The sequence below is a fragment of the Bombina bombina genome, chromosome 3 (assembly GCF_027579735.1).
Source record: "Bombina bombina isolate aBomBom1 chromosome 3, aBomBom1.pri, whole genome shotgun sequence".
In the NCBI taxonomy this organism is placed as follows: Eukaryota; Metazoa; Chordata; class Amphibia; order Anura; family Bombinatoridae; genus Bombina; species Bombina bombina.
The window spans coordinates 1006716053-1006741943 of NC_069501.1; the positions used below are offsets into that span (position 1 = coordinate 1006716053).

A 25891-nucleotide genomic window follows, 5' to 3' on the forward strand; every position below is an offset into this window, starting at 1 on the left:
TGTGGTATATATGGTTTAACCCACTAGATATTAAAAGACCAAAAATTCCTATATATATTCTCTCAAACCCTAACCCTAGCATACAAGTCTAGCGAAGTAAAGTGTTTATGCATAATAAACTAATACATAGTTGTATAATTGAGCTAACCATAAAATCAAATAAGATATAGTGTGGATATTACTCTGAGTAATAAACATATAAACTATCAAATGGAATATATATAATTAGTACCATTGGGTTAGTGAGGGAGGATGATGTGTTCATGTAATATAGGGAGGTTATAAGGATAAGGGTGTAATTTTAATTAATAACTAAATTATAGGGGTATGGAACTATATTTGTGATTAATATTGTAGATGATAGAAACATAAGTGTGTGCAAATAACCAAATTATAAATGGGATGAGATAAATGACTTTTGCTAAGGCGTAGTTTGTTTGTAGGGTTAGTGCCTAGTGAATAAAATGCTACTTACGTTTTGTTTTCATGCAGTCATCTGTTTACACACTCATTGACACCTTAACCACTCCCTCACACCCATGATATTCTATAGCACTCTGATTACTATCTCCTTTAGTTGTTAGTTATTAAGAAATAACTTATTGTGGCATATATCCATTATAAACTTAATTCACATATTACACAAACACATAAGTAGCATTTTATTCACTAGGCACTAACCCTACAAACACACCACCCCTTAGCAATAGTCATTATTTATCTCATCCCGTTTATAATTTGGTTATTCACACACACATTGATGTTTCTATTATCCACAATATTATTCACAAATATAGTTCCATATATGTAATCATTATGTATAAATAGACCGTGCTTGTTAGACATATGCCTGAGGAAACAGCTAGTAAAACTGAGAAACTAGTAGCAATTGTATCCCCCTATTTTTAAGTATTGTTTTTATATTTTGTTTTAATAAATTGCCATTTTCTTTTTAAGGACACAATGAGTCTACAGATTTCATCCTTACTTGTGGGATATCGCCTCCTGTTCAGGAGGAGGCAAAGAGCACCACAGCAGAGCTGTTAAATAGCTCCTCCCTTCCCTCCCACTTCAGTCATTCTCTTTGCCTGTGTTAGTGATAGGAAGAGGTAAAGTGAGGTGTTAGCATAGATTCTTCAATCAAGAGTTTATTATTTTTAAAGTAGTGCCAGAGAGTGCTACTTTTGTTCTAGGGTGTAGCCGTAGTCCATATCAGTCTCTGTAGTAGAGCCTTGGTGGCTTTAGAGCAATGGGAACTTGTGGGACATAATTCTCACTGTGCCTCCCATGTTTGTGCTGCCCTATATCCTTCAGCCTGAGGTTCTCACTGACTCAGTATTTGTTTCTTTCTCAGGCCAATGTGAGGGAAGAGGACCTCTCAAGCTTGGGACCTGCCTTGCTGCCAGGCAGGGTTTAAGGTAAGTTCTACATTTTACTTTTGGGATCTAAGGAGTCTCAGTATTTTTGTAATCAGAAAAGGCACTATGGAGCATAAGGGGTTAATGGGAAAAACTGCTTATGTTGGGATGATTTTTCAGTCTTTCAGGCTGAAAGTTTTATTTGGGCAGTGACAGGGCACTGGGGCTGGAGTTATGTTGTACTTTTATGGAGGGCTCCGGTGGTTTCACAATATTTTTCCCCAGAGGGTGTGCAGTATGTTGAGAGAGACATTGAGCATTGGGTACTCCCACGGTGGGCGGGACTTCCTGGGTTTGCGCGCCTCTTCACTGAGCGCGGTTTTTCAGGAAAGTTTAGTGTGTCAATCAGCTGGACTGGTTGTTGTCGGTGTTGGAGCGGCATGTTGTATACTTCTATGCGCTCATAGCACGGATGTGAGGAAGTCCGGTTCAGAGGCTGACTGTTTGAAACAGATTGTTACAGGATCCGGTGTCAATTTACATGGTAGGAGCACCTCAGCAGGCTGTTGAGGTGCATTTATCATTTTCTTTTTCTGTCTTCCTTGTATTACCAGACAAATCTGACTTTTTACTAAAAAATAGCAAAACCGTTTGCATTTAAAGAGACAGTAACGTCTTTTTTTTTGTGTAAAATTATTTTGTTAATATTTGTCATTTTTTCTGTGAATTATTTAACAATTTGTGATGAAAGATGGACCAAGAGGGTGTGCAGTATGTTACATGTGCTTTGTGTCTGGATGCAAATGTGGAACCACCAATCCCCTTCTGTACTACATGTATTGAAAGGACTGTAAGTTTTAGGGATACAATTTTTACTGAGCCAATCTCCTCTCAGGCAGATGTTGTCCAAGAGTCTACTGATGATGGTCAAATTATGCACAACTTTCTCCCCTAACGTCCCAAAAATTAACTTCCCCACCAGCAGTGCCCTGCGCTTCTGCTCTAGCACCTGCTGGAGTTACTTTAAAAGACAGAGCTGCGGTTATGTCTTCCATAATTTCTGATGCGTTGTCTGCTTTTCCTATGTTTCAAGGCAAGCACAAGAGGAAAGACAACCATGTTATCAGTGGGGTTTCTGATGCCATGGTGGCAGTGGAGAAGTAGAGCAAAGTCCAGCACACAGGTGCTATCCTGCAAAGTCACAATGACCTGCTTCCAAGGTCGAGGTAATGATATAAAAAAAACAGAGTAGTGACAGCATAGATATTTATTCGTGAGCTTGACAAAGAGACAGAAGTCTCGAAACGTTGCTGTTTGTCCTGCTGTCTCACGAATAAATATCTATGCTGTCACTACTCTGTTTTTTTGATGCCATGGTGGCAGTCTCAGATGTACCCTCCCAGGGAACTGAGATAGAGGGTATAGAGGTTCTATCGGACGGCAAAATTTCAGATTCAGAGAGTTCTTTACCTTTGACTGATTCAGAGGTTGTCTCTTTTCGATTTAAACTTGAACACCTCCGTCTGTTACTCAGAGAGGTGTTAATCACCTTAGACGACTGAGATTCCACTGTAGTAGTCGCTCCTGAGAAGGCTAGTAAATTGGATAGATATTAAGAAGTTCCTACTTTCTCAGATGGTTTTCCAGTTCCTAAGCGAACTTCAGAGATTGTTTCTAAGGAATGGGAGAGACCAGGTATTCCCTTCTCTCCGTCTCCTATTTTCAGAAAGATGTTTCCTATAGCTCACACTGTCAAGGAAGCTTGGCAATCGGTAGAAGGGGCTATCTCTACTTTAGCCAAGCGAACTACTATTCCTACTGAGGATAGTTGTGACTTTAAAGACCCCATGGACAAGAAGTTGGAGGGTCTTCTTAAAAAGATTTATGTTCACCAGGGTCTGCTGTTGCAGCCAGCTGCGTGCATTGCTACTGTCACCAGTGCGGCTGTTTATTGGTTTGATGCTCTGTCTAAGTCTGAGACTTCTTTGAAGGAGATCCAAGATAGGATTAAGGCTTTGAAGTTAGCCAATTCTTTTATTACGGATGCTTCTTTGCAAATTACTAAATTAGCAGCTAAAAGTTCAGGGTTTTCTATTATAGCCCGCAGGGCTTTATGGTTAAAACCTTGGTCTGCGGACATGTCATCCAAGTCTAAGTTTCTAGCTATTCCTTATAAAGGAAATACTTTTTTTGGACCTGGCCTGAAATAAATTATCTCTGACATCACGGGAGGTAAGGGTCATCTCCTTCCTCAGGATAAGAGAAATAAACAAAGACGACAAAGTAATTTTCGCTCCTTTCGTAATTTCAAGGGAAATTCTTTCTCTTCCTCCTCTAAACAAGAAGGAAACTATTTGCAATTTAAGCCTACTTGGAGACCCAACCAGCCTTGGAACAAGGGTAAACAGTCCAAGAAGCCTGCTGCTGACTCCAAAACAGCATGAAGGGCATGCCCCCGATCCAGGACCAGATCTGGTGGGGGGCAGACTTTCTTTCTTCGTTCAGGCTTGGGTGCGAGATGTTCAGGATCCCTGGGCTATAGAAATAGTGTCCCATGGATACAAACTGGAGTTCAACAATTTTCCTCCTAGAGGAAGATTTCTTCTTTCAAGATTATCTGCAAATCAGATAAAGAGGCGTTCTTACATTGTGTAAGAGACCTCTCCTCCCTGGGAGTTATTATTTCCGTTCCTGTACAGGAACAAGGGCAGGGTTTTTATTCAAATCTGTTTGGAGTCCCAAGAAGGAGGGAACTTTCAGACCTATTTTAGACCTCAAGAGTCTAAACAAGTTTCTCAGAGTTCCATCTTTCAAGATGGAAACTATTCGTACCATTCTTCCGTTGATCCAGGAGGGTCAATTTATGACGACAGTGGACTTAAAGGATGCATATATTCATTTTCCTATCCACAGAGACCATCACAAGTTCCTAAGGTTTGCCTTTCTGGCCAGACACTTTCAGTTTGTGGCTCTTCCTTTCGGACTGGCCACGGCACCCAAAATTTTCACAAAGGTTCTGGGGTCTCTGCTGGCGGTTTTAAGACTGCGGGGCATTGTGGTGGCGTCTTATCTGTATGATATTCTAATCCAGATGCCATCTTGTCAACAAGCAAGGTCCCATACCGTCATTGTACTATCCTACCTGAGAACTCACGGGTGGAAGGTAAATCTGGAAAAGAGTTCTTTAATCCCGAAAGCAAGGGTGACTTTCTTGGGAACTGTAATTGATTCTGTCTCCATGAAGATTTTTCTGATAGAGGTACCTGTCGAGCCCTTCAGTCCAATCCTCGGCCGTCAGTGGCCCAGTGCATGAAAATAATCGGACTGATGGTGGCGGCAATGGACATCATTCCATTTGCTCGCTTTCACCTCAGACCTCTGCAGTTGAACATGCTCAGGCTGTGGAATGGAGATTATGCAGACTTGTCTCCTCAATTAACCCTGGAGCAGGAGTCAAGGGACTCGCTTCAGTGGTGGTTGTCTCTAGATCACCTATCCCAGGGAACATGCTTTCGCAGACCATCCTGGTTGATTGTGACAACAGATGCCAGTCTTCTAGGGTGGGGTCCACTAAGGGCTCAGGGAGTGTGGACTCCAGCGGAGTCTGTTCTTCCTATAAACATCCTGGAACTGAGAGCGATTTTCAATACTCTTCTAGCCTGGCCTCCTTGGCCTCGGCCCAGTTCATCAGATTCCAGACGGACAACATGACAGTGGCTTACATCAATAATCAGGGAGGAACGAGGAGTTCCTTAGCGATGACAGAGGTATCCAAGATAATCCAGTGGGCGGAAGCCCATTCTTGTCATCTGTCAGCGATCCACATCCCAGGGGTGGACAACTGGGAGGCTGACTTTCTGAGCAGGCAGACTTTTCATCCAGGAGAGTGGGAACTGCATCCGGAAGTTTTCTCCAACCTAATTCTCAAATGGGGTTGGCCGGAGTTAGATCTCATGGCATCTCGTCAGAATGCCAAGGTCCAGGGATCCTCAGGCGGAGCTGATAGATGCTCTAGCAGTTCCTTGGTCCTTCAGCCTAGCATATCTTTTTTCCTCCATTTGCTTTTCTTCCTCGGGTCATTGCTTGAATCAAACAGGAGAAGGCATCAGTGATCCTCATTGCTCTGGAGTGTCCTCGCAGGATTTGGTATGTCGACCTGGTGGACATGTCATCCCTGCCACCTTGGAGACTGCCGTTAAGGAAGGATATTCTCATTCAAGGTCCCTTCCTTCATCCAAATCTAGTTTCTCTGAAACGGACTGCTTGGAGATTGAATGCTTAGTTCTATCCAAGCGGGGTTTTTCTGATTCGGTCATCGATACTTTGATTCAGGCGCGTTAGCCTGTAACTAGAAAGATTTACTATAAGATATGGCGTAAATATTTTTATTGGTGTGAATCAAAGGCTACTCATGGAGTAGAGTTAGGATTCCCAGAATTTTGTCTTTTCTCCAAGAAGGATTGGAGAAGGGTTTATCGGCAAGTTCCCTAAAGGGTCAGATCTCTGCCTTATCTATTTTGTTACAGAAATGTCTGGCGGATGTCACAGATGTTCAATCTTTAGGTCAGGCCCTGGCTAGGATCAGGCTTGTGTTCAAACCAGTTACTCCTCCATGGAGTCTGAATTTAGTTCTTAAAGTTCTTCAATGGGTTCCGTTTGAACCTATGCATTCCTTAGATATTAAGTTGTTATCTTGGAAAGTTGTATTTCTTGTTGCTATTTCTTCCGCTCGAAGAGTGTCTGAGCTTTCGGCGTTAAAAAAAAAAATGCGCCTTACCTTATTTTCCATTCGGATAAGGTTGTTTTACGTACTAAACTGGGGTTTCTTCCTAAGGTTGTTTCAGACAGGAACATTAATCGGGAGATTGTTGTTCCTTCCTTTTGTTCTAATCCTTCTTTCTAAGAAGGAATGACTTCTACATAATTTGGATGTAGTCCGTGCTTTGAAGTTTTATTTACAAGCGACTAAAGACTTTCGTCAGTCTTCTCTGTTTGTAGTTTTTTTCTGGAAAACGTAGGGGTCAGAAGGCTACGGCTACCTCTTTCTTTTTGGTTGAGGAGTATCATCCGCTTTGCATATGAGACTGCTGGACAGCAGCCTCCTGAAATAATTACGGCTCATTCCACTAGAGCGGTTGCTTCCTCATGGGCATTCAAAAATAAAGCTTCTGTGGAACAAATTTGCAAGGCTGCAACTTGGTCTTCTCTTCACACTTTTTCTAAATTTTACAAATTTGATACTTTCTTTAATGTAATTGGCAAGAGTCCATGAGCTAGTGACGTATGGGATATACAATCCTACCAGGAGGGGCAAAATTTCCCACACCTCAAAATGTCTATAAATACACCCCTAACCCCACCCACAATTCAGTTTTACAAACTTTGCCTCCTATGAAGGTGGTGAAGTAAGTTTGTGCTAAGATTTCTACGTTGATATGTGCTTCTCGGCTTTTTTGAAGCCCGTTTCCTCTGAGTACAGTGGATGTCAGAGGGATGTGAAGGGAGTATCACCTATTGAATGCAATTGTTTTCCTCACAGGGATCTATTTCATAGGTTCTCTGTTATCGGTCGTAGAGATTCATCTCCTACCTCCCTTTTCAGATTGACGATATACTCTCATATTCCATTACCTCTACTGATAATTGTTTCAGTACTGGTTTTTCTACCTGCTATATGTGGATGGGTGTCTTCAGGTAAGTATGTTTTCATTACGTAAGACACTCTCAGCTATGGTTTGGCACTTTATGTATTTATATATAGTTCTAAATATATGTATTGTACTTATATTTGCCATGATTCAGGTTTCAGTATATTTCCTTTTGCAGACTGTCGGTTTCATATCTGGGAAATGCATTTTTTAGAAATTTATTTCTTACCTGGGGTGTAGTCTTTTTTCAATTGACTGTCATTTTTCTAAATCGCGGGCAGAATTAGGCTCGCGAGGGGGCGCAAAATGCCAACGTTTATTGCGTCATTTTTGGCGCGAACTTATGTTCGTTGATGCAAATTCGTCATTTCCGGCGTCTTAGTTGACGCCGGGTACTTTCACAAGGTTGCGTCATCTATGACGCGAGTGTGTCGTTTGGGACGTTTTTGGCGCCAAAAAATATTTTTCTGTTGTGCGTCATACTTGGTGCCAAATATTATCATTATTTTAGACCCCATTCCTATTTGCCCCTTGCCTTTTTCTATGTCAGAGAGCTTTTCTGTTTGCATTTTTTCCTTTTCCTGAAACTGCCATATAAGGAAATAGATAATTTTGCTTTATATGTTTTTTCTTTCATGTAATTAGCAAGAGTCCATGAGCTAGTGACGTATGGGATATACATTCCTACCAGGAGGGGCAAAGTTTCCCAAACCTCAAAATGCCTATAAATACACCCCTCACCACACCCACAAATCAGTTTTACAAACTTTGCCTCCTATGGAGGTGGTGAAGTAAGTTTGTGCTAGATTCTACGTTGATATGCGCTCCGCAGCAGGTTGGAGCCCGGTTTTCCTCTCAGCGTGCAGTGAATGTCAGAGGGATGTGAAGAGAGTATTGCCTGTTTGAATTCAATGATCTCCTTCTACGGGGTCTATTTCATAGGTTCTCTGTTATCGGTCGTAGAGATTCATCTCTTACCTCCCTTTTCAGATCGACGATATACTCTTATATATATATACCATTACCTCTGCTGATTTTCGTTTCAGTACTGGTTTGGCTTTCTACAAACATGTAGATGAGTGTCCTGGGGTAAGTAAGTCTTATTTTCTGTGACACTCTAAGCTATGGTTGGGCACTTTTTTATAAAGTTCTAAATATATGTATTCAAACATTTATTTGCCTTGACTCAGGATGTTCAACATTCCTTATTTTCAGACAGTCAGTTTCATATTTGGGATAATGCATTTGAATCAATCATTTTTTCTTACCTTAAAAAATTTGACTTTTTCCCTGTGGGCTGTTAGGCTCGCGGGGGCTGAAAATGCTTCATTTTATTGCGTCATTCTTGGCGCTGACTTTTTTGGCGCAAAAAATCTTTTCTGTTTCCGGCGTCATACGTGTCGCCGGAAGTTGCGTCATTTTTTTGATGTTCTTTTGCGCCAAAAGTGTCGGCGTTCCGGATGTGGCGTCATTTTTGCCGCCAAAAGCATTTAGGCGCCAAAATAATGTGGGCGTCTTATTTGGCGCTAAAAAAATATGGGCGTCGTTTTTGTCTCCACATTATTTAAGTCTCATTTTTCATTGCTTCTGGTTGCTAGAAGCTTGTTCCTTGGCATTTTTTCCCATCCCTGAAACTGTCATTTAAGGAATTTGATCAATTTTGCTTTATATATGTTGTTTTCTCTCTTACATATTGCAAGATGTCTCACGTTGCATCTGAGTCAGAAGATACTTCAGGAAAATCGCTGTCTGGTGCTGGAACTACCAAAGCTAAGTGTATCTGCTGTAAACTTTTGGTAGCTGTTCCTCCAGCTGTTGTTTGTACTAATTGTCATGACAAACTTGTTAATGCAGATAATATTTCCTTTAGTAATGTACCATTACCTGTTGCAGTTCCATCAACATCTAATGTTCAGAGTGTTCCTGATAATATAAGAGATTTTGTTTCTGAATCCATCAAGAAGGCTATGTCTGTTATTCCTCCTTCTAGTAAACATAAAAAATCTTTTAAAACTTCTCTTTATACAGATGAATTTTTAAATGAACATCATCATTCTGATTCTAATGACTCTTCTGGTTCAGAGGATTCTGTCTCAGAGGTTGATGCTGATAAATCTTCATATTTATTTAAAATGGAATTTATTCGTTCTTTACTTAAAGAAGTACTAATTGCTTTAGAAATTGAGGATTCTGGTCCTCTTGATATTAAATCTAAACGTTTAGATAAGGTCTTTAAATCTCCTGTGGTTATTCCAGAAGTTTTTCCTGTTCCTGGTGCTATTTCTGAAGTAATTTCCAGAGAATGGAATAATTTGGGTAATTCATTTACTCCTCCTAAACGTTTTAAGCAATTATATCCTGTGCCGTCTGATAGATTAGAATTTTGGGACAAAATCCCTAAGGTTGATGGGGCTATTTCTACCCTTGCTAAACGTACTACTATTCCTACGTCAGATGGTACTTCGTTTAAGGATCCTTTAGATAGGAAAATTGAATCCTTTCTAAGAAAAGCTTATCTGTGTTCAGGTAATCTTCTTAGACCTGCTATATCATTGGTTGATGTTGCTGCAGCTTCAACTTTTTGGTTGGATACTTTAGCGCAACAAGTAACAGATGATGATTCTCATAATATTATTATTCTTCTACAACATGCTAATAATTTTATCTGTGATGCCATTTTTGATATTATCAGAGTTGATGTCAGGTTTATGTCTCTAGCTATTTTAGCTAGAAGAGCTTTATGGCTTAAAACTTGGAATGCTGATATGTCTTCTAAATCGACTCTACTTTCCATTTCTTTCCAGGGTAACAAATTATTTGGTTCTCAGTTGGATTCTATTATCTCAACTGTTACTGGTGGGAAAGGAACTTTTTTACCACAGGATAAAAAATCTAAGGGTAAAAACAGGGCTAATAATCGTTTTCGTTCGTTTCAACAAAGAACAAAAGCCTGATCCTTCTTCCTCAGGAGCAGTTTCAGTTTGGAAACCATCTCCAGTCTGGAATAAATCCAAGCCTTCTAGAAAAGCAAAGCCAGCTTCTAAGTCCACATGAAGGTGCGGCCCTCATTCCAGCTCAGCTGGTAGGGGGCAGGTTACGTTTTTTCAAAGAAATTTGGTTCAATTCTGTTCACAATCTTTGGATTCAGAACATTGTTTCAGAAGGGTACAGAATTGGTTTCAAGATAAGACCTCCTGTAAAGAGATTTTTTCTTTCCCGTGTCCCAGTAAATCCAGTGAAAGCTCAAGCATTTCTGAAATGTGTTTCAGATCTAGAGTTGGCTGGAGTAATTATGCCAGTTCCAATTCTGGAACAGGGGCTGGGGTTTTATTCGAATCTCTTCATTGTACCAAAGAAGGAGAATTCCTTCAGACCAGTTCTGGATCTAAAAATATTGAATCATTATGTAAGGATACCAACATTCAAAATGGTAACTGTAAGGACTATCTTGCCTTTTGTTCAGCAAGGGCATTATATGTCCACGATAGATTTACAGGATGCATATCTGCATATTCCGATTCATCCAGATCACTATCAGTTCCTGAGATTCTCTTTCCTGGACAAGCATTACCAGTTTGTGGCTCTGCCGTTTGGCCTAGCTACAGCCCCAAGAATTTTTACAAAGGTTCTCGGTGCCCTTCTGTCTGTAATCAGAGAACAGGGTATTGTGGTATTTCCTTATTTGGACGATATCTTGGTACTTGCTCAGTCTTTACATTTAGCAGAATCTCATACGAATCGACTTGTGTTGTTTCTTCAAGATCATGGTTGGAGGATCAATTCACTAAAAAGTTCATTGATTCCTCAGACAAGGGTAACCTTTCTGGGTTTCCAGATAGATTCAGTGTCCATGACTCTGTCCTTGACAGAAAAGAGACGTCTAAAATTGATTTCAGCTTGTCGAAACCTTCAGTCACAATCATTCCCTTCGGTAGCCTTATGCATGGAAATTCTAGGTCTTATGACTGCTGCATCGGACGCGATCCCCTTTGCTCGTTTTCACATGCGACCTCTTCAGCTCTGTATGCTGAATCAATGGTGCAGGGATTACACAAAGATATCTCAATTAATATCTTTAAAACCGATTGTATGACACTCTCTGACGTGGTGGACAGATCACCATCGTTTATTTCAGGGGCCTTCTTTTGTTCTTCCGACCTGGACTGTAATTTCAACAGATGCAAGTCTTACAGGTTGGGGAGCTGTGTGGGGATCTCTGACGGCACAAGGAGTTTGGGAATCTCAGGAGGTGAGATTACCAATCAATATTTTGGAACTCCGTGCAATTTTCAGAGCTCTTCAGTCTTGGCCTCTTCTGAAGAGAGAATCGTTCATTTGTTTTCAGACAGACAATGTCACAACTGTGGCATACATCAATCATCAAGGAGGGACTCACAGTCCTCTGGCTATGAAAGAAGTATCTCAAATTCTGGTTTGGGCGGAATCCAGCTCCTGTCTAATCTCTGCGGTTCATATCCCAGGTATAGACAATTGGGAAGCGGATTATCTCAGTCGCCAAACGTTGCATCCGGGCGAATGGTCTCTACACCCAGAGGTTTTTCTTCAGATTGTTCAAATGTGGGAACTTCCAGAAATAGATCTGATGGCATCTCATCTAAACAAGAAACTTCCCAGGTATCTGTCCAGATCCCGGGATCCTCAGGCGGAGGCAGTGGATGCATTATCACTTCCTTGGAAGTATCATCCTGCCTATATCTTTCCGCCTCTAGTTCTTCTTCCAAGATTCTGAAGGAATGCTCGTTTGTTCTGCTGGTAGCTCCGGCATGGCCTCACAGGTTTTGGTATGCGGATCTTGTCCGGATGGCCTCTTGCCAACCGTGGACTCTTCCGTTAAGACCAGACCTTCTGTCGCAAGGTCCTTTTTTCCATCAGGATCTCAAATCCTTAAATTTAAAGGTATGGAGATTGAACGCTTGATTCTTGGTCAAAGAGGTTTCTCTGACTCTGTGATTAATACTATGTTACAGGCTCGTAAATCTGTATCTAGAGAGATATATTATAGAGTCTGGAAGACTTATATTTCTTGGTGTCTTTCTCATCATTTTTCTTTGCATTCTTTTAGAATACCTAGAATTTTACAGTTTCTTCAGGATGATTTAGATAAAGGTTTGTCCGCAAGTTCCTTGAAAGGACAAATCTCTGCTCTTTCTGTTCTTTTTCACAGAAAGATTGCTAATCTTCCTGATATTCATTGTTTTGTACAAGCTTTGGTTCGTATAAAACCTGTCATTAAGTCAATTTCTCCTCCTTGGAGTTTGAATTTGGTTCTGGGGGCTCTTCAAGCTCCTCCTTTTGAACCCATGCATTAATTGGACATTAAATTACTTTCTTGGAAAGTTTTGTTCCTTTTGGCGATCTCTTCTGCCAGAAGAGTCTCTGAATTATCTGCTCTTTCTTGTGAGTCTCCTTTTCTGATTTTTCATCAGGATAAGGCGGTGTTGCGAACTTCTTTTGAATTTTTACCTAAGGTTGTGAATTCCAACAACATTAGTAGAGAAATTGTGGTTCCTTCATTATGTCCTAATCCTAAGAATTCTAAGGAGAAATCGTTGCATTCTTTGGATGTTGTTAGAGCTTTGAAATATTATGTTGAAGCTACTAAGTCTTTCCGAAAGACTTCTAGTCTATTTGTTATCTTTTCCGGTTCTAGAAAAGGCCAGAAAGCTTCTGCCATTTATTTGGCATCTTGGTTGAAATCTTTAATTCATCTTGCCTATGTCGAGTCGGGTAAAACTCCGCCTCAAAGGATTACAGCTCATTCTACTAGGTCAGTTTCTACTTCCTGGGCGTTTAGGAATGAAGCTTCGGTTGATCAGATTTGCAAAGCAGCAACTTGGTCCTCTTTGCATACTTTTACTAAATTCTACCATTTTGATGTGTTTTCTTCTTCTGAAGCAGTTTTTGGTAGAAAAGTACTTCAGGCAGCGGTTTCAGTTTGATTCTTCTGCTCATTTTTTCAATAAACTTTATTTTGGGTGTGGATTATTTTCAGCAGGAATTGGCTGTCTTTATTTTATCCCTCCCTCTCTAGTGACTCTTGCGTGGAAAGATCCACATCTTGGGTAGTCATTATCCCATACGTCACTAGCTCATGGACTCTTGCTAATTACATGAAAGAAAACATAATTTATGTAAGAACTTTCCTGATAAATTCATTTCTTTCATATTAGCAAGAGTCCATGAGGCCCACCCTTTTTTGTGGTGGTTATGATTTTTTTGTATAAAGCACAATTATTCCAATTCCTTATTTTTATGCTTCGCACTTTTTTCTTATCACCCCACTTCTTGGCTATTCGTTAAACTGATTTGTGGGTGTGGTGAGGGGTGTATTTATAGGCATTTTGAGGTTTGGGAAACTTTGCCCCTCCTGGTAGGAATGTATATCCCATACGTCACTAGCTCATGGACTCTTGCTAATATGAAAGAAATGAATTTATCAGGAAAGTTCTTACATAAATTATGTTTTTTTTCTCTTACATTTGCAAGATGTCTCAATCTGTTTCTGTCTCAGAATTCACTGCTGGATCCCTACTGCCTGATAACCGTTCTACCAAAGCTAAGTGCATTTGTTGTAAACTTGTGGAGATTATACCTCCAACTGTGGTTTGTAATAGTTATGATAAACTTTTACATGCAGATAATGTATCCATCAGTAGTAGTTCATTACCTGTTGCTGTTCCCTCAACATCTAATGCACAAGATATACCTGTAAATTTAAAATAATTTATTTCTGATTCTATTCAGAAGGCTTTGTCTGCCATTCCGCCTTCTAATAAATGTAAAAGGTTTTTTAAAACTTCTCATAAGGTTGATGAAATTTCAAATGACCAGCAACATACTGAATTATCCTTCTCTGATGAGGATCTGATTCAGAAGATCCTGCCTCAGATATTGACACTGATGAATCCTCTTATTCATTTAAATTGGAGTATATTCATTCTTTGTTAAAAGAAGTGTTGATAACATTGGATATGGAGGAAACTAGTCCTCTTGCTATTAAAACTAGTAAACGTTTAAATTCTGTTTATAAACCTCCTGTGGTTATTTCAGAGGTTTTTCCAGTTCCTGATGCTATTTCTGATATGATTTCTAAGGAATGGAATAAACCTGGTGGTACTTTTATTCCTTCTTCAAGGTTTAAAACATTGTATCCTTTGCCAGTAATTAGATTGGAGTTTTGTTAAAAGATCCCCAAAGTTGATGGGGCTATCTCTACTCTTGCTAAACGTACTACTATTCCTACGGAAGATAGTACTTTTTTTTAAAGATCCTTTAGATAAGAAACTTGAATCTTATCTAAGGAAAGCTTATTTATATTCAGGTCATCTTCTTCAGCCTGCAATTTCTTTGGCTGATGTTGAAGCTGCTTCAACTTTTTGGTTGGATACTTTAGCGCAACAAGTATCGGATCATGATTTGTCTAGCATTGTTAAGTTGATTCAACATGCTAATTTCATTTGTGATGCCATTTTTGATATTATCAAAATTGATGTTAAATCTATTTCTTTAGTTATTTTAGCTAGAATAGCTTTGTGGCTCAAATCTTGGAATGCTGATATGACTTCTAAATCCAGATTGCTATCTCTTTCTTTCCAAGGTAATAAATTATTTGGTTCTCAGTTGGATTCAATAATTTCAACTGTTACTGGGGAAGGGAGATTTTTTGCCTCAGGATAAAAAACCTAAGGGTAAATCTAAAGCTTTTAACCATTTTTGTTCCTTTCGACAAAATAAGGAACAGAAACCTAATCCTTCCCCCAAGGAATCTGCTTCCAATTGGAAACTTCTTCAAACTGGAATAAATCCAAGCCATTTAAGAGATCAAAATCAGCCCCCAAGTCCGCATGAAGGCGCGGCCCTCCTTCCAGCTCAGCTGGTAGGGGCAGATTAAAATTTTTCAAACATGTTTGAATCCAATGAATTTGGACCAAATTGATCCAGAGTATTGTCTCTCAGGGGTACAGAATAGGATTCAGAGTAAGACCGCCTGTGAGAAGATTTTTTCTCACGCATTCCGGTAAACCCAGTAAAGGCTCAGGCTTTTCTGAAGTATGTTTCAGACCTGGAGTTATCAGGGGTAATCATGACCGTTCCGTTTCAGGAACAGGGTCTGGGGTTTTATTCAAATCTATTCATTGTTCCAAAGAAAGAAAATTCATTCAGACCAGTTCTGGATCTAAAGATTATGAATCGATATGTAAGAGTAGCAACTTTCAAAATGGTGACTATAAGGACTATTCTGCCTGCTTTTCAGCAAGGGCATTATATGTCCACAATAGACTTACAGGATGCATATCTTCATATTCCGATTCATCTAGATCATTATTAGTTCCTAAGATTCTCTTTTCTAGACAAGCATTACCAATGTGTTGCTCTTCCTTTTGGCCTAGCAACAGCTCCAAGAATCTTTTCAAAGGTTCTAGGTGCCCTACTTTCTGTAATCAGAGAGCGGGTATTGCGGTGTTTCCTTATTTGGACGATATCTTGGTACTCACTCAGTCTTTACATTCTGCAGGCTCTCACACAAATAAGCTAGTGTTTCTTTGAAGACATGGTTGGAGGATCAATTTACCAAAAAGTTCTTTGATTCCTCAGACAAGGGTAACCTTATTAGGTTTCCAGATAGATTCAGTGTCCATGACTTTGTCTCTAACAGACAAGAGACATTTGAAATTGGTTGCAGCCTGTCGGTACCTTCAGTCTGTCATTCCTTTCAGTAGCTATGTGTATGGAAGTTTTAGGTCTCATGAATGCAGCATCGGACGTGATGCCCTTAGCTGGTTTTCATATGAGACCTCTCCAGCTTTGTATGCTGAACCAATGGTGCAGGGATTATACACGGATATCACAATTAATATCCTTAAATCCCAATGTTCGACTTTCTCTGACTTGGTGGTTAGATCACCATCGTATAATTTTAGGAGCCTCTTTCCTCCGTCCAACCTGGACTGTGATCACAACAGATGCAAGTCTTTCAGGTTGGGGAGCTGTTTGGGGATCTCTGACAGCACAAGGAGTTTGGAAATCTCAAGAGGCGAGATTACCTATCAATATTTTGGAACTCCGTGCGATTCTCAGGGCTCTTCAATTTTGGTGAAGAGAGAACCATTCATTTGTTTTCAGACAATGTCACAACTGTGGCATATGTCAATCATCAGGGTGGGACTCACAGTCCTCAAGCTATGAAAGAAGTATCTCGGATACTTGTTTGGGCGGAATCCAGCTCCTGTCTAATCTCTGCGGTTCATATCCCAGGTATAGACAATTGGGAAGCGGATTATCTCAGTCGTCAGACTTTACATCCGGGAGAAAGGTCTCTCCACCCAGATGTGTTTTCTCAAATTGCTCAGATGTGGGGGCTTCCAGAAATAGATCTGATGTCATCTCATCTAAACAAAAAACTTCCCAGGTACCTGTCCGGGTCCAGGGATCCTCAGGCGGAAGCAGTGGATGCATTGACACTTCCTTGGTGTTATCAACCTGCTTATATTTTCCTGCCTCTAGTTCTTCTTCCAAGAGTGATCTCCAAGATCATCATGGAGCAATCGTTTGTGCTGCTGGTAGCTCCAGCATGGCCTCACAGGTTTTGGTATGCGGATCTTGTCCGAATGTCCAGTTGCCAACCTTGGCCACTTCCACTAAGGCCAGACCTTCTAACTCAAGGTCCGTTTTTCCATCAGGATCTCAAATCATTAAATTTGAAGGTATGGAGATTGAGCGCTTAGTCATAGAGGTTTCTCTGACTCAGTGATTAATACTATGTTACAGGCTCGTAAATCTGTTTCTAGAAAAATTTATTATCGAGTTTGGAAGACTTACATTTCATGGTGTTCTTCTCATAAATTCTCTTGGCATTCTTTTAGAATTCCTAGAATTTTAGTTTCTTCAGGATGGTTTGGATAAAGGTTTGTCTGCAAGTTCCTTGAAAGGACAAATCTCTGCTCTTTCGGTTTTATTTCACAGAAAGATTGCTAAACTTCCTGATATTCATTGTTTTGTGCAGGCTTTGGTTCGTATCAAGCCTGTCATTAAATCAATCTCTCCTCCCTGGAGTCTTAATTTTAGTTTTGAAGGCTTTACAGGCTCCTCAGTTTGAGCCTATACATTCTTTGGACATTAAACTACTATCTTGGAAAGTGTTTCTTTTGGCCATCTCTTCTGCTAGAAGAGTTTCTGAATTATCCGCTCTCTCTTGTGAATCTCCTTTTCTGATTTTTCATCAGGATAAGACGGGTTTTGCAAACTTTATTTAAATTCTTACCTAAGGTTGTGAATTCTAACAACATTAATAGAGAAATTGTTGTTCCTTCCTTGTGTCCTAATCCTAAGAATTCTTTGGAGAGATTCTTACATTCTTTGGATGTGGTAAGAGATTTGAAATATTATGTTGAAGCTACTAAAGATTTCAGGAAGACTTCTAGTCTATTTGTTATCTTTTCTGGTTCTAGAAAGGTCAGAAGGCTTCTGCTGTTTCCTTGGCTTTGTGGTTACAGTTTTTGATTCATCAAGCTTATTTGGAGTTGGTTCAAGCCCCGCCTCAGATAATTACAGCTCATTTTACTAGATCAGTGTCTACTTCGTGGGCTTTTAAGAATGAAGCTTCAGTTGATCAGATTTGCAAAGCAGCAACTTGGTCTTCTTTGCATACATTTACTAAATTCTCCCGTTTTGATGTATTTGCTTCTTCACAAGCAGTTTTTGGTAGAAAAGTTCTTCAGGCAGCTGTTTCAGTTTGATTCTTCTGCTTTTGATTTAAGTTTTTTCCTTTCATTTATGAGAATAAACTTATTTTTTGGGTTGTGGATTAATTTTTTCAGTGTAAAATGGCTGTTTTTATTTTGTATCCCTCCCTCTCTAGTGATTCTTGCGTGGAGTTCCACATCTTGGGTATTGCTATCCCATACGTCACTAGCTCATGGACTCTTGCCAATTACATGAAAGAAAACATAATTTATGTAAGAACTTACCTGATAAATTAATTTCTTTCATATTGGCAAGAGTCCATGAGGCCCACCCTTTTTATGGTGGTTATGATTTCTTTTGTATAAAGCACAATTATTTCCAAATTCCTTTGTTGATGCTTTTTACTCCTTTCTTTATCACCCCACTACTTGGCTATTCGTTAAACTGAATTGTGGGTGTGGTGAGGGGTGTATTTATAGGCATTTTGAGGTTTGGGAAACTTTGCCCCTCCTGGTAGGATTGTATATCCCATACGTCACTAACTCATGGACTCTTGCCAATATGAAAGAAATTAATTTATCAGGTAAGTTCTTACATAAATTATGTTTTTGCCTCGGCTGAGGCTGATTTTGTGAGAAAGGTTCTTCAAGCAGTGGTGCCTTCCTTTTAGGTTCCCTGTCTTGTCCCTCCGTTATCATCCGTGTACTCTAGCTTTGGTATTGTATCCCACAAGTAAGGATGAAATCCGTGGACTCATCGTGTCTAAAAGAAACAAATTTAACAGGTAAGCATAAATTTTCTTTTTATGCTACAAGCACAAGTCTGAGAGGAGTGAGTCTGCTTGATCACATAACCGCTGGAGCAGTGAGCTGGGTCACTGAGAGATCCTAGTCTGTGTTACTCAGCACCACAATTAAGTACAGTGATTCTCTTCTATTCATCTGTTTAGCACATCACAGTGCAATACTAGGAGGCGCCCTCTGTTGCTTGTGTCTCCACACAGACTGTTTAAAATCGGATTATGGTATAAAATAAATGACAATTAATTGTGAAGAAATATACTAAATGCTATAGCATTCAGAAAAAGAAGAAATTAATACAAAAACCTATCTTCGATTGTTGCGCCCCCCAAAAATGTTATTAATGTTCTCCAAAAGGACACAAGGTTTATTTTTTATTTTCAATTCATTCACATCCTTAACCCCTTAGTGACCAGAGCACTTTTCCATTTTCTGTCCGTTTGGGACCAAGGCTATTTTTACATTTCTGCAGTGTTTGTGTTTAGCTGAAATTTTCCTCTTACTCATTTACTGTACCCACACATATTATATACCGTTTTTCTCGCCATTAAATGGACTTTCTAAAAATACCATTATTTTCATCATATCTTATCATTTACTATAAAAAAAATTATAAAATATGAGGAAAAATGGAAAAAAAACACACTTTTTCTAACTTTGAACCCCAAAATCTAACTTTGAACCACCAAAAAACACCCATGCTAAATAGTTTCTAAATTTTGTCCTGAGTTTAGAAATACCCAATGTTTACATCTTCTTTGCTTTTTTTGTAACTTATAGGGCCATAAATACAAGTAGCACTTTGCTATTTTCAAAACATTTTTTTTTCAAAATTAGCGCTAGTTACATTGGGACACTGATATCTTTCAGGAATCCCTGAATATCCATTGACATATATATATTTTTTTTTTAGAAGACATCCCAAAGTATTGATCTAGGCCCATTTTGGTATATTTCATGCCACCATTTCACCGCCAAATGCGATCAAATACAAAAAATTGTTCACTTTTTCACAAATTTTTTCACAAACTTTCAGTTTCTCACTGAAATTATTTACAAACTGCTTGTGCAATTATGGCATAAATGGTTGTAAATTCTTCTCTGGGATCCCCTTTGTTCAGAAATAGCAGACATATATGGCTTTGGCATTGCTTTTTGGTAATTAGAAGGCCGCTAAATGCCACTGCGCACCACACGTGTATTATGCCCAGCAGTGAAGGGGTTAATTAGGGAGCATGTAAGGAGCTTTTTGGGGTATTTTTAGCTTTAGTGTAGTGTAGTGTAGACAACCCCAAGTATTGATCTAGGCCCATTTTGGTATATTTCATGCCACCATTTCACCGCCAAATGCGATCAAATTAAAAAAAACATTACATTTTTCACAATTTTAGGTTTGTCACTGAAATCATTTACAAACAGCTTGTGCAATTATGGCACAAATGGTTGTAAATGCTTCTCTGGGATCCCCTTTGTTCAGAAATAGGAGACATATATGACTTTGGCGTTGCTTTTTGGTAATTAGAATGCTGCTAAATGGCGCTGCGCATCACACGTGTATTATGGCTAGCAGTGAAGGGGTTAATTAGGTAGCTTGTAGGGAGCTTGCAGGGTTAATTTTAGCTTTAGTGTAGAGATCAGCCTCCCACCTGAAACATCAGACCCCCTGATCCCTCCCAAACATCTCTCTTCCCTCCCCTACCCCACAAATGTCCCCTCCATCTTAAGTACTGGCAGAAACTCTGCCAGTACTAAAATAAAAGGAAAATTTGTGCATTTTTGTGCATTTTGTTTTAGCATATTTACATATGCTTCTGTGTAGGATCCCCCTTAGCCCCCAACCTCACTGATCCCCCACCCAACAGCTCTCTAACCCTCCCCCTCTGACTTAATGTGCACCATCTTGGGTACTGGCAGCTGTCTGCCAGTACCCATTTTAGTGAAAATATGTTTTTTTATTAAAAAAAAATCCTTTTTCTGTAGTGTAGCTTCCCCCCCCCCAATACCAACCCCCCACCCCTTCCAGATCGCTTAAATGCTTTTTTTTTAAAAATGTTTATTTCATTTTTTAATACACTTTACTCTTTACTTTTTTTCTGTAGTGTAGCGGTTCCCACCCGCTCCCGCCCCGTGCACGCGCCCGCCCGCCACCCACCGTGAACGCGCGCGCGCCCGTGCGCGCCCCGAAGGCTCCGCCCCCGATCCCGCCCCCCTCCACCTTCCAGATCTCACCGATGGCCGCCCACCCGCCTCCCAAGTCGGCTCCCACCCACCAACGATACCGGCCATCGATGTCCGGTGCAGAGAGGGCCACAGAGTGGCTCTCTCTGCATCGGATGGCCAGAAAGTGTTATTGCAGGATGCCTCGATGTCGAGGCATCACTGCAATAACCGGAAAGCAGCTGGAAGCGAGCAGGATCGCTTCCAGCTGCTTTCCAGACTGAGGACGTGCAGGGTACGTCCTCAGGCGTTAACTGCCTTTTTTTAGAGGACGTACCCTGCACGTCCTCGGTCATTAAGGGGTTAAACTTTCTAATACAAACTCTCAAAATGTATAGGGTTTTTTTTGTACTATTATCAGGACCAAACAATAGTTATCTGATAACATCTAGATTTTTTTTAAAATTCTAGATTTAGGGATTTGTGCCTGTACTATGTTATTACTTTTTGTGAATATAACTGTATAGATACATGGCTTATGCATTAAATGGCAATGCTACTCAACTCTAGTTCATGTGTCATTATAAAGCATTTTGAGCTATCATTTAATCATCATATTCAAAGATATTGGCATCAGTCTTGACCGATGCAATGTTATCAGATATGTCGTCTTTACAGCTTTACTTGTAACTTTCCTTTTCAGATTTCCAAAATTAAAAGTTTAGTAATTGACAGGATACCTTGTGAAAACAAGCACGTGAGAGTAAAATTAAATATATGCATTTATAAAAATATATAAATGTACGTGCAACTATGATTATCTGTCCTGATATGACAAAGCCCATATATTGTCTGTTGTCTAACGTTCTAAAGACAACTGTTCATATCTCTTCTTCCTTTCTTTAAGCCAGCAACAGGCCTAATAGACTATGACCAACTGGAAGTTACAGCACGTCTTTTCCGACCAAAGCTCATCATTGCTGGGACAAGCGCTTATGCACGTCTGATTGATTATGCACGAATGAAAAAGGTATTTGCTTTGTTTATAACCTTTCACTTGGTATTCTTGTGACATTAGTGTTGTACACTTGTGACACAACAGGTCTTCTGTATACCTAACTTGTCTGCTATATGCTGAACCACCACAGACATGCTAAATACATGCATTGGACCAGCAGTTCTCTTCAGCTCCGAAGCGGCGCTTTGTGTTTGTAAGGGATAAACACATTGTGTTTCAGGTCCCTAGTGTTTACCTGCTCTGGCCAAAAAATAAAATAAAAATCATTGTCTAAATGCTGATCTTTCAAATGAGTGTTCAAAAATGTCTTGACTACAGTGTCCCTTTAGGTCTATAGTTACTATGGATTCTGCATATTTATTCAATTTACTAGGAATGTAGTTTGTTCCATATTGAGGGTGCAGTGCTCTTCGGCCACAGGTAGGTGTAACATGTAAACTAATGACTATTGTATGAATTTGTTTAGTATCATAAGCAATGATAATGCAGTTGTCCTACAGTTTTATTTCACCAAAACAAACTACCCTGTCTCATGTTATAATGGTATATGTTCTGCTCTACAATATGTTCACAGGGTTAAATCTGAATTATGCTGAGACACTTTTTTTATGTTTAGATCAGCTTTAGAAAATGATTAGCTATTTCAAGCTAATTATTGCTATTCTAGTGGTGAAGTAGAAACACTGGAGAAACCTCAACCTTTAAGCTGCAAGACCAAAATCTCTCTAGGGGGTAAATTTGCAGCAGATGTATGAAAATATACGTCATTTCAACTCAGAAATCGCAACTGAAAACTGAGCCTTTTGAGCATTAAAAAATGAAGAAAAAAAGAATAACCCCAGAATACATTAGAAAGCAACTATCATGGCCATGTATTTGCATTCACCTTCATCTCACAGTACACACAGTTATTATAGATAAAGCTATATCTGATTGACGCTGTAACATTCTGTATTACACAGTAACACAAACGGGATGTTGTCTCTTACATATTGATGGTGTCTGTCTGTGCAGGTGTGTGAGGAAGTGAAAGCGTACCTCCTGGCAGACATGGCTCACATTAGCGGCCTTGTGGCAACTGGTGCCATTCCGTCTCCATTTGATTATGCAGATGTTGTCACAACTACAACACACAAGACTCTTCGAGGAGCCAGGTAAACATATTTTTGTTCTTGATATTTTATCACGCATAGTAACTTGTTTTTCATAATTACATGATAGAAATGCAGTTTTTATGTGTCCATGAATGTTTTTCTCATTCCGTTATACAGTTAGAGGACTAAGAACAAGTCTGATAACTAATAGAAACACAACTTTTTACAGCCTATGCGCCCAACAAATCTCCTAAAATGATAAGCTTATTTAGTTTGTAGGACAGCCTTTGGCATTCTTGAAGTCTCCTGCTGTGTTTGTCTACAAATGAATGAACCCATACAAGAAGTAGTAATAAGTAAAAACATATGGATAATTGGTTTGCTCCATTTTTAAGCTGTAATGTGACAAGCTAGAAATTATTTTGTTTTGTATATTTTAGGGCCTAACATTTCTCTCTGGCATTTTGTAATTGTATTATTTGTATAGAAAAGCCAGCAATATAGAGGTCTGGGTTGATAAATTTAGTTCACAACTCGTATTATACAGAGGATTAAAAAGAACTATAACAATATATTATACTCGCATGTAGTTATTGGTAAAGCTGTGTGATACTAGTATGGAACATTGTACTATTGATTCTTAATAGTACACGTTTTTTTTATTTTTAAATCCATTGTCATCCCATCACACAGGCAAAAACCCCAACATAAAACACAATGGAAACAAGGGCACCAAAAATGGCATAGCACAGTCTCTGTCAAAGCGGTATGAAATAGTGTTCAGAATACTCACAGAAAGAGAGCACCTTCAGATGCTCTAATAGCAAGCTAGAACTTCCCAGCTGTCCCGCTGCCTGATCAGATACTCTGCTATTGATTCATAAGATGTTAAGAATAAGATGGATCTTTTTGGCAATGTGTAGTTACATTTAAATCTTTATTAAAAACTTAAAAGGCAAAGAAGGCTGTTGACTTGATGTTTGCTGCACACTTTTCTTTCTAATAACACGGTGAGTCCACGGATCATCATTAATTACTGTTGGGAATATCACTCCTGGCCAGCAGGAGGAGGCAAAGAGCACCACAGCAGAGATGTTAAAGGGACAGTAAACCCAAAAAATGTCCTTACTCCTACAGATAATGTTTACTAGGATAAATATTTCAAAATGTAGCACAATTTTGCTAAATATATTGTTTTCAAGAAAAATGACTTGCTAAATGTCCCTCTGGAGTTTTGAAATGGCCGCCAGCCCCCTCCTCTATTTCGTCATAACCCTTTTTCCTTCCTCTTCAGCAAGAAACTTCTCGTGCCTCCGCGTTCCAGTTTTTTGCGCCTGCGCAATGCACCGATTTTAGTGACCTTTGGAAGCAGGCTCAGTATCCTAGCAGTTCCTATATGCGGCGGACCAGTTATCTTCTCTTCTTCTACTGCCGCATATAGAAACCGCTAGGAAACTGAGCGGTACTGATGATCCTGAATTCTGCTAATTTTACGTCACATTTGATTTTCCTGGACAGCCCCCGCTCACAGTTTGTAACCAAAAATATGTCTGACAATAAAGCAGCCAAGCACTCCAACTGCAGGCTCTCAGCACTCCACACCGCAGCTAGGGTGCATCTAACCTTGTCAATATATGAAATTGACCTTCTCACTTTTAAGATCGGCTAATTCAAATAAACAGTCTTTTTTGTTCCAATATAAATTCACGGTCCACTTTTTGTATTTATATATATATTGAATTCCACAGAATAGTCACAGGAAAGTAAACACAAATTTGTAAGGAAAGTCGGGTCAGTCTCGGTCATAAAATATATACACACTTGTATTTCTTTTGTGTGATTGACCGGTTCCGGTCCGCGGAGAGAGCAGTTTGCCGGGTAAAGGAAATAATGTCTGCTTCATATACCAAAAAAGGAACTTTGCCTGTAGTGCATAAACTTTTCTACTCACCGCTGCCCCTCTCCTCTTCGGCAACGCTGACCCGACTCCTTCCTGCTCTGTGAGCACTATGTGCATCCGGGGTCTGTGTTCCGTGTTTCCGCTCCTCAATGCTGAGTTCAACCCTGGTTTCAGGTGCTGGAATCAATGTGATGAAAGAAACTCACCCGGGGAACTCTTTAAAAACCAAAATGCTTTATTTCCATTGTATTAAAAACGTTTTTTCGGCAGTGCACAGAGAACAAAGGGTGTTTTACTCAAACACCCATATTGATCAAAGGTAGCGCCAAGGGGTCAGCTGACGCGTTTCGGCCTATCGCCGTAGTCCAGCTTGGACTACGGCGATAGGCCGAAACGCGTCAGCTGACCCCTTGGCGCTACCTTTGATCAATATGGGTGTTTGAGTAAAACACCCTTTGTTCTCTTTGCACTGCCGAAAAAAACATAATTTATGTAAGAACTTACCTGATAAATTCATTTCTTTCATATTAGCAAGAGTCCATGAGCTAGTGACGTATGGGATATACATTCCTACCAGGAGGGGCAAAGTTTCCCAAACCTTAAAATGCCTATAAATACACCCCTCACCACACCCACAAATCAGTTTAACGAATAGCCAAGAAGTGGGGTGATAAGAAAAAAGTGCAAAAGCATATAAAATAAGGAACTGGAATAATTGTGCTTTATACAAAAAAATCATAACCACCACAAAAAGGGTGGGCCTCATGGACTCTTGCTAATATGAAAGAAATGAATTTATCAGGTAAGTTCTTACATAAATTATGTTTTCTTTCATGTAATTAGCAAGAGTCCATGAGCTAGTGACGTATGGGATAATGACTACCCAAGATGTGGATCTTTCCACGCAAGAGTCACTAGAGAGGGAGGGATAAAATAGACAGCCAATTCCTGCTGAAAATAATCCACACCCAAAATAAAGTTTAATGAAAACATAAGCAGAAGATTCAAACTGAAACCGCTGCCTGAAGTACTTTTCTACCAAAAACTGCTTCAGAAGAAGAAAACACATCAAAATGGTAGAATTTAGTAAAAGTATGCAAAGAGGACCAAGTTGCTGCTTTGCAAATCTGATCAACCGAAGCTTCATTCCTAAATGCCCAGGAAGTAGAAACTGACCTAGTAGAATGAGCTGTAATCCTTTGAGGCAGAGTT

General features: G+C 39.7%; 1 protein-coding gene across 1 annotated transcript in view; it reads left to right on the forward strand.

Moving 5' to 3' along the window:
• SHMT2 (serine hydroxymethyltransferase 2) overlaps positions 1 to 25891 on the forward strand; it is a 290678-nt gene that overhangs the window by 100210 nt on the left and 164577 nt on the right. The window contains 2 exon segments of the mRNA XM_053708176.1: positions 21575 to 21697; positions 22700 to 22839. Of these exon segments, the coding sequence (XP_053564151.1) occupies positions 21575 to 21697; positions 22700 to 22839 (263 nt within the window).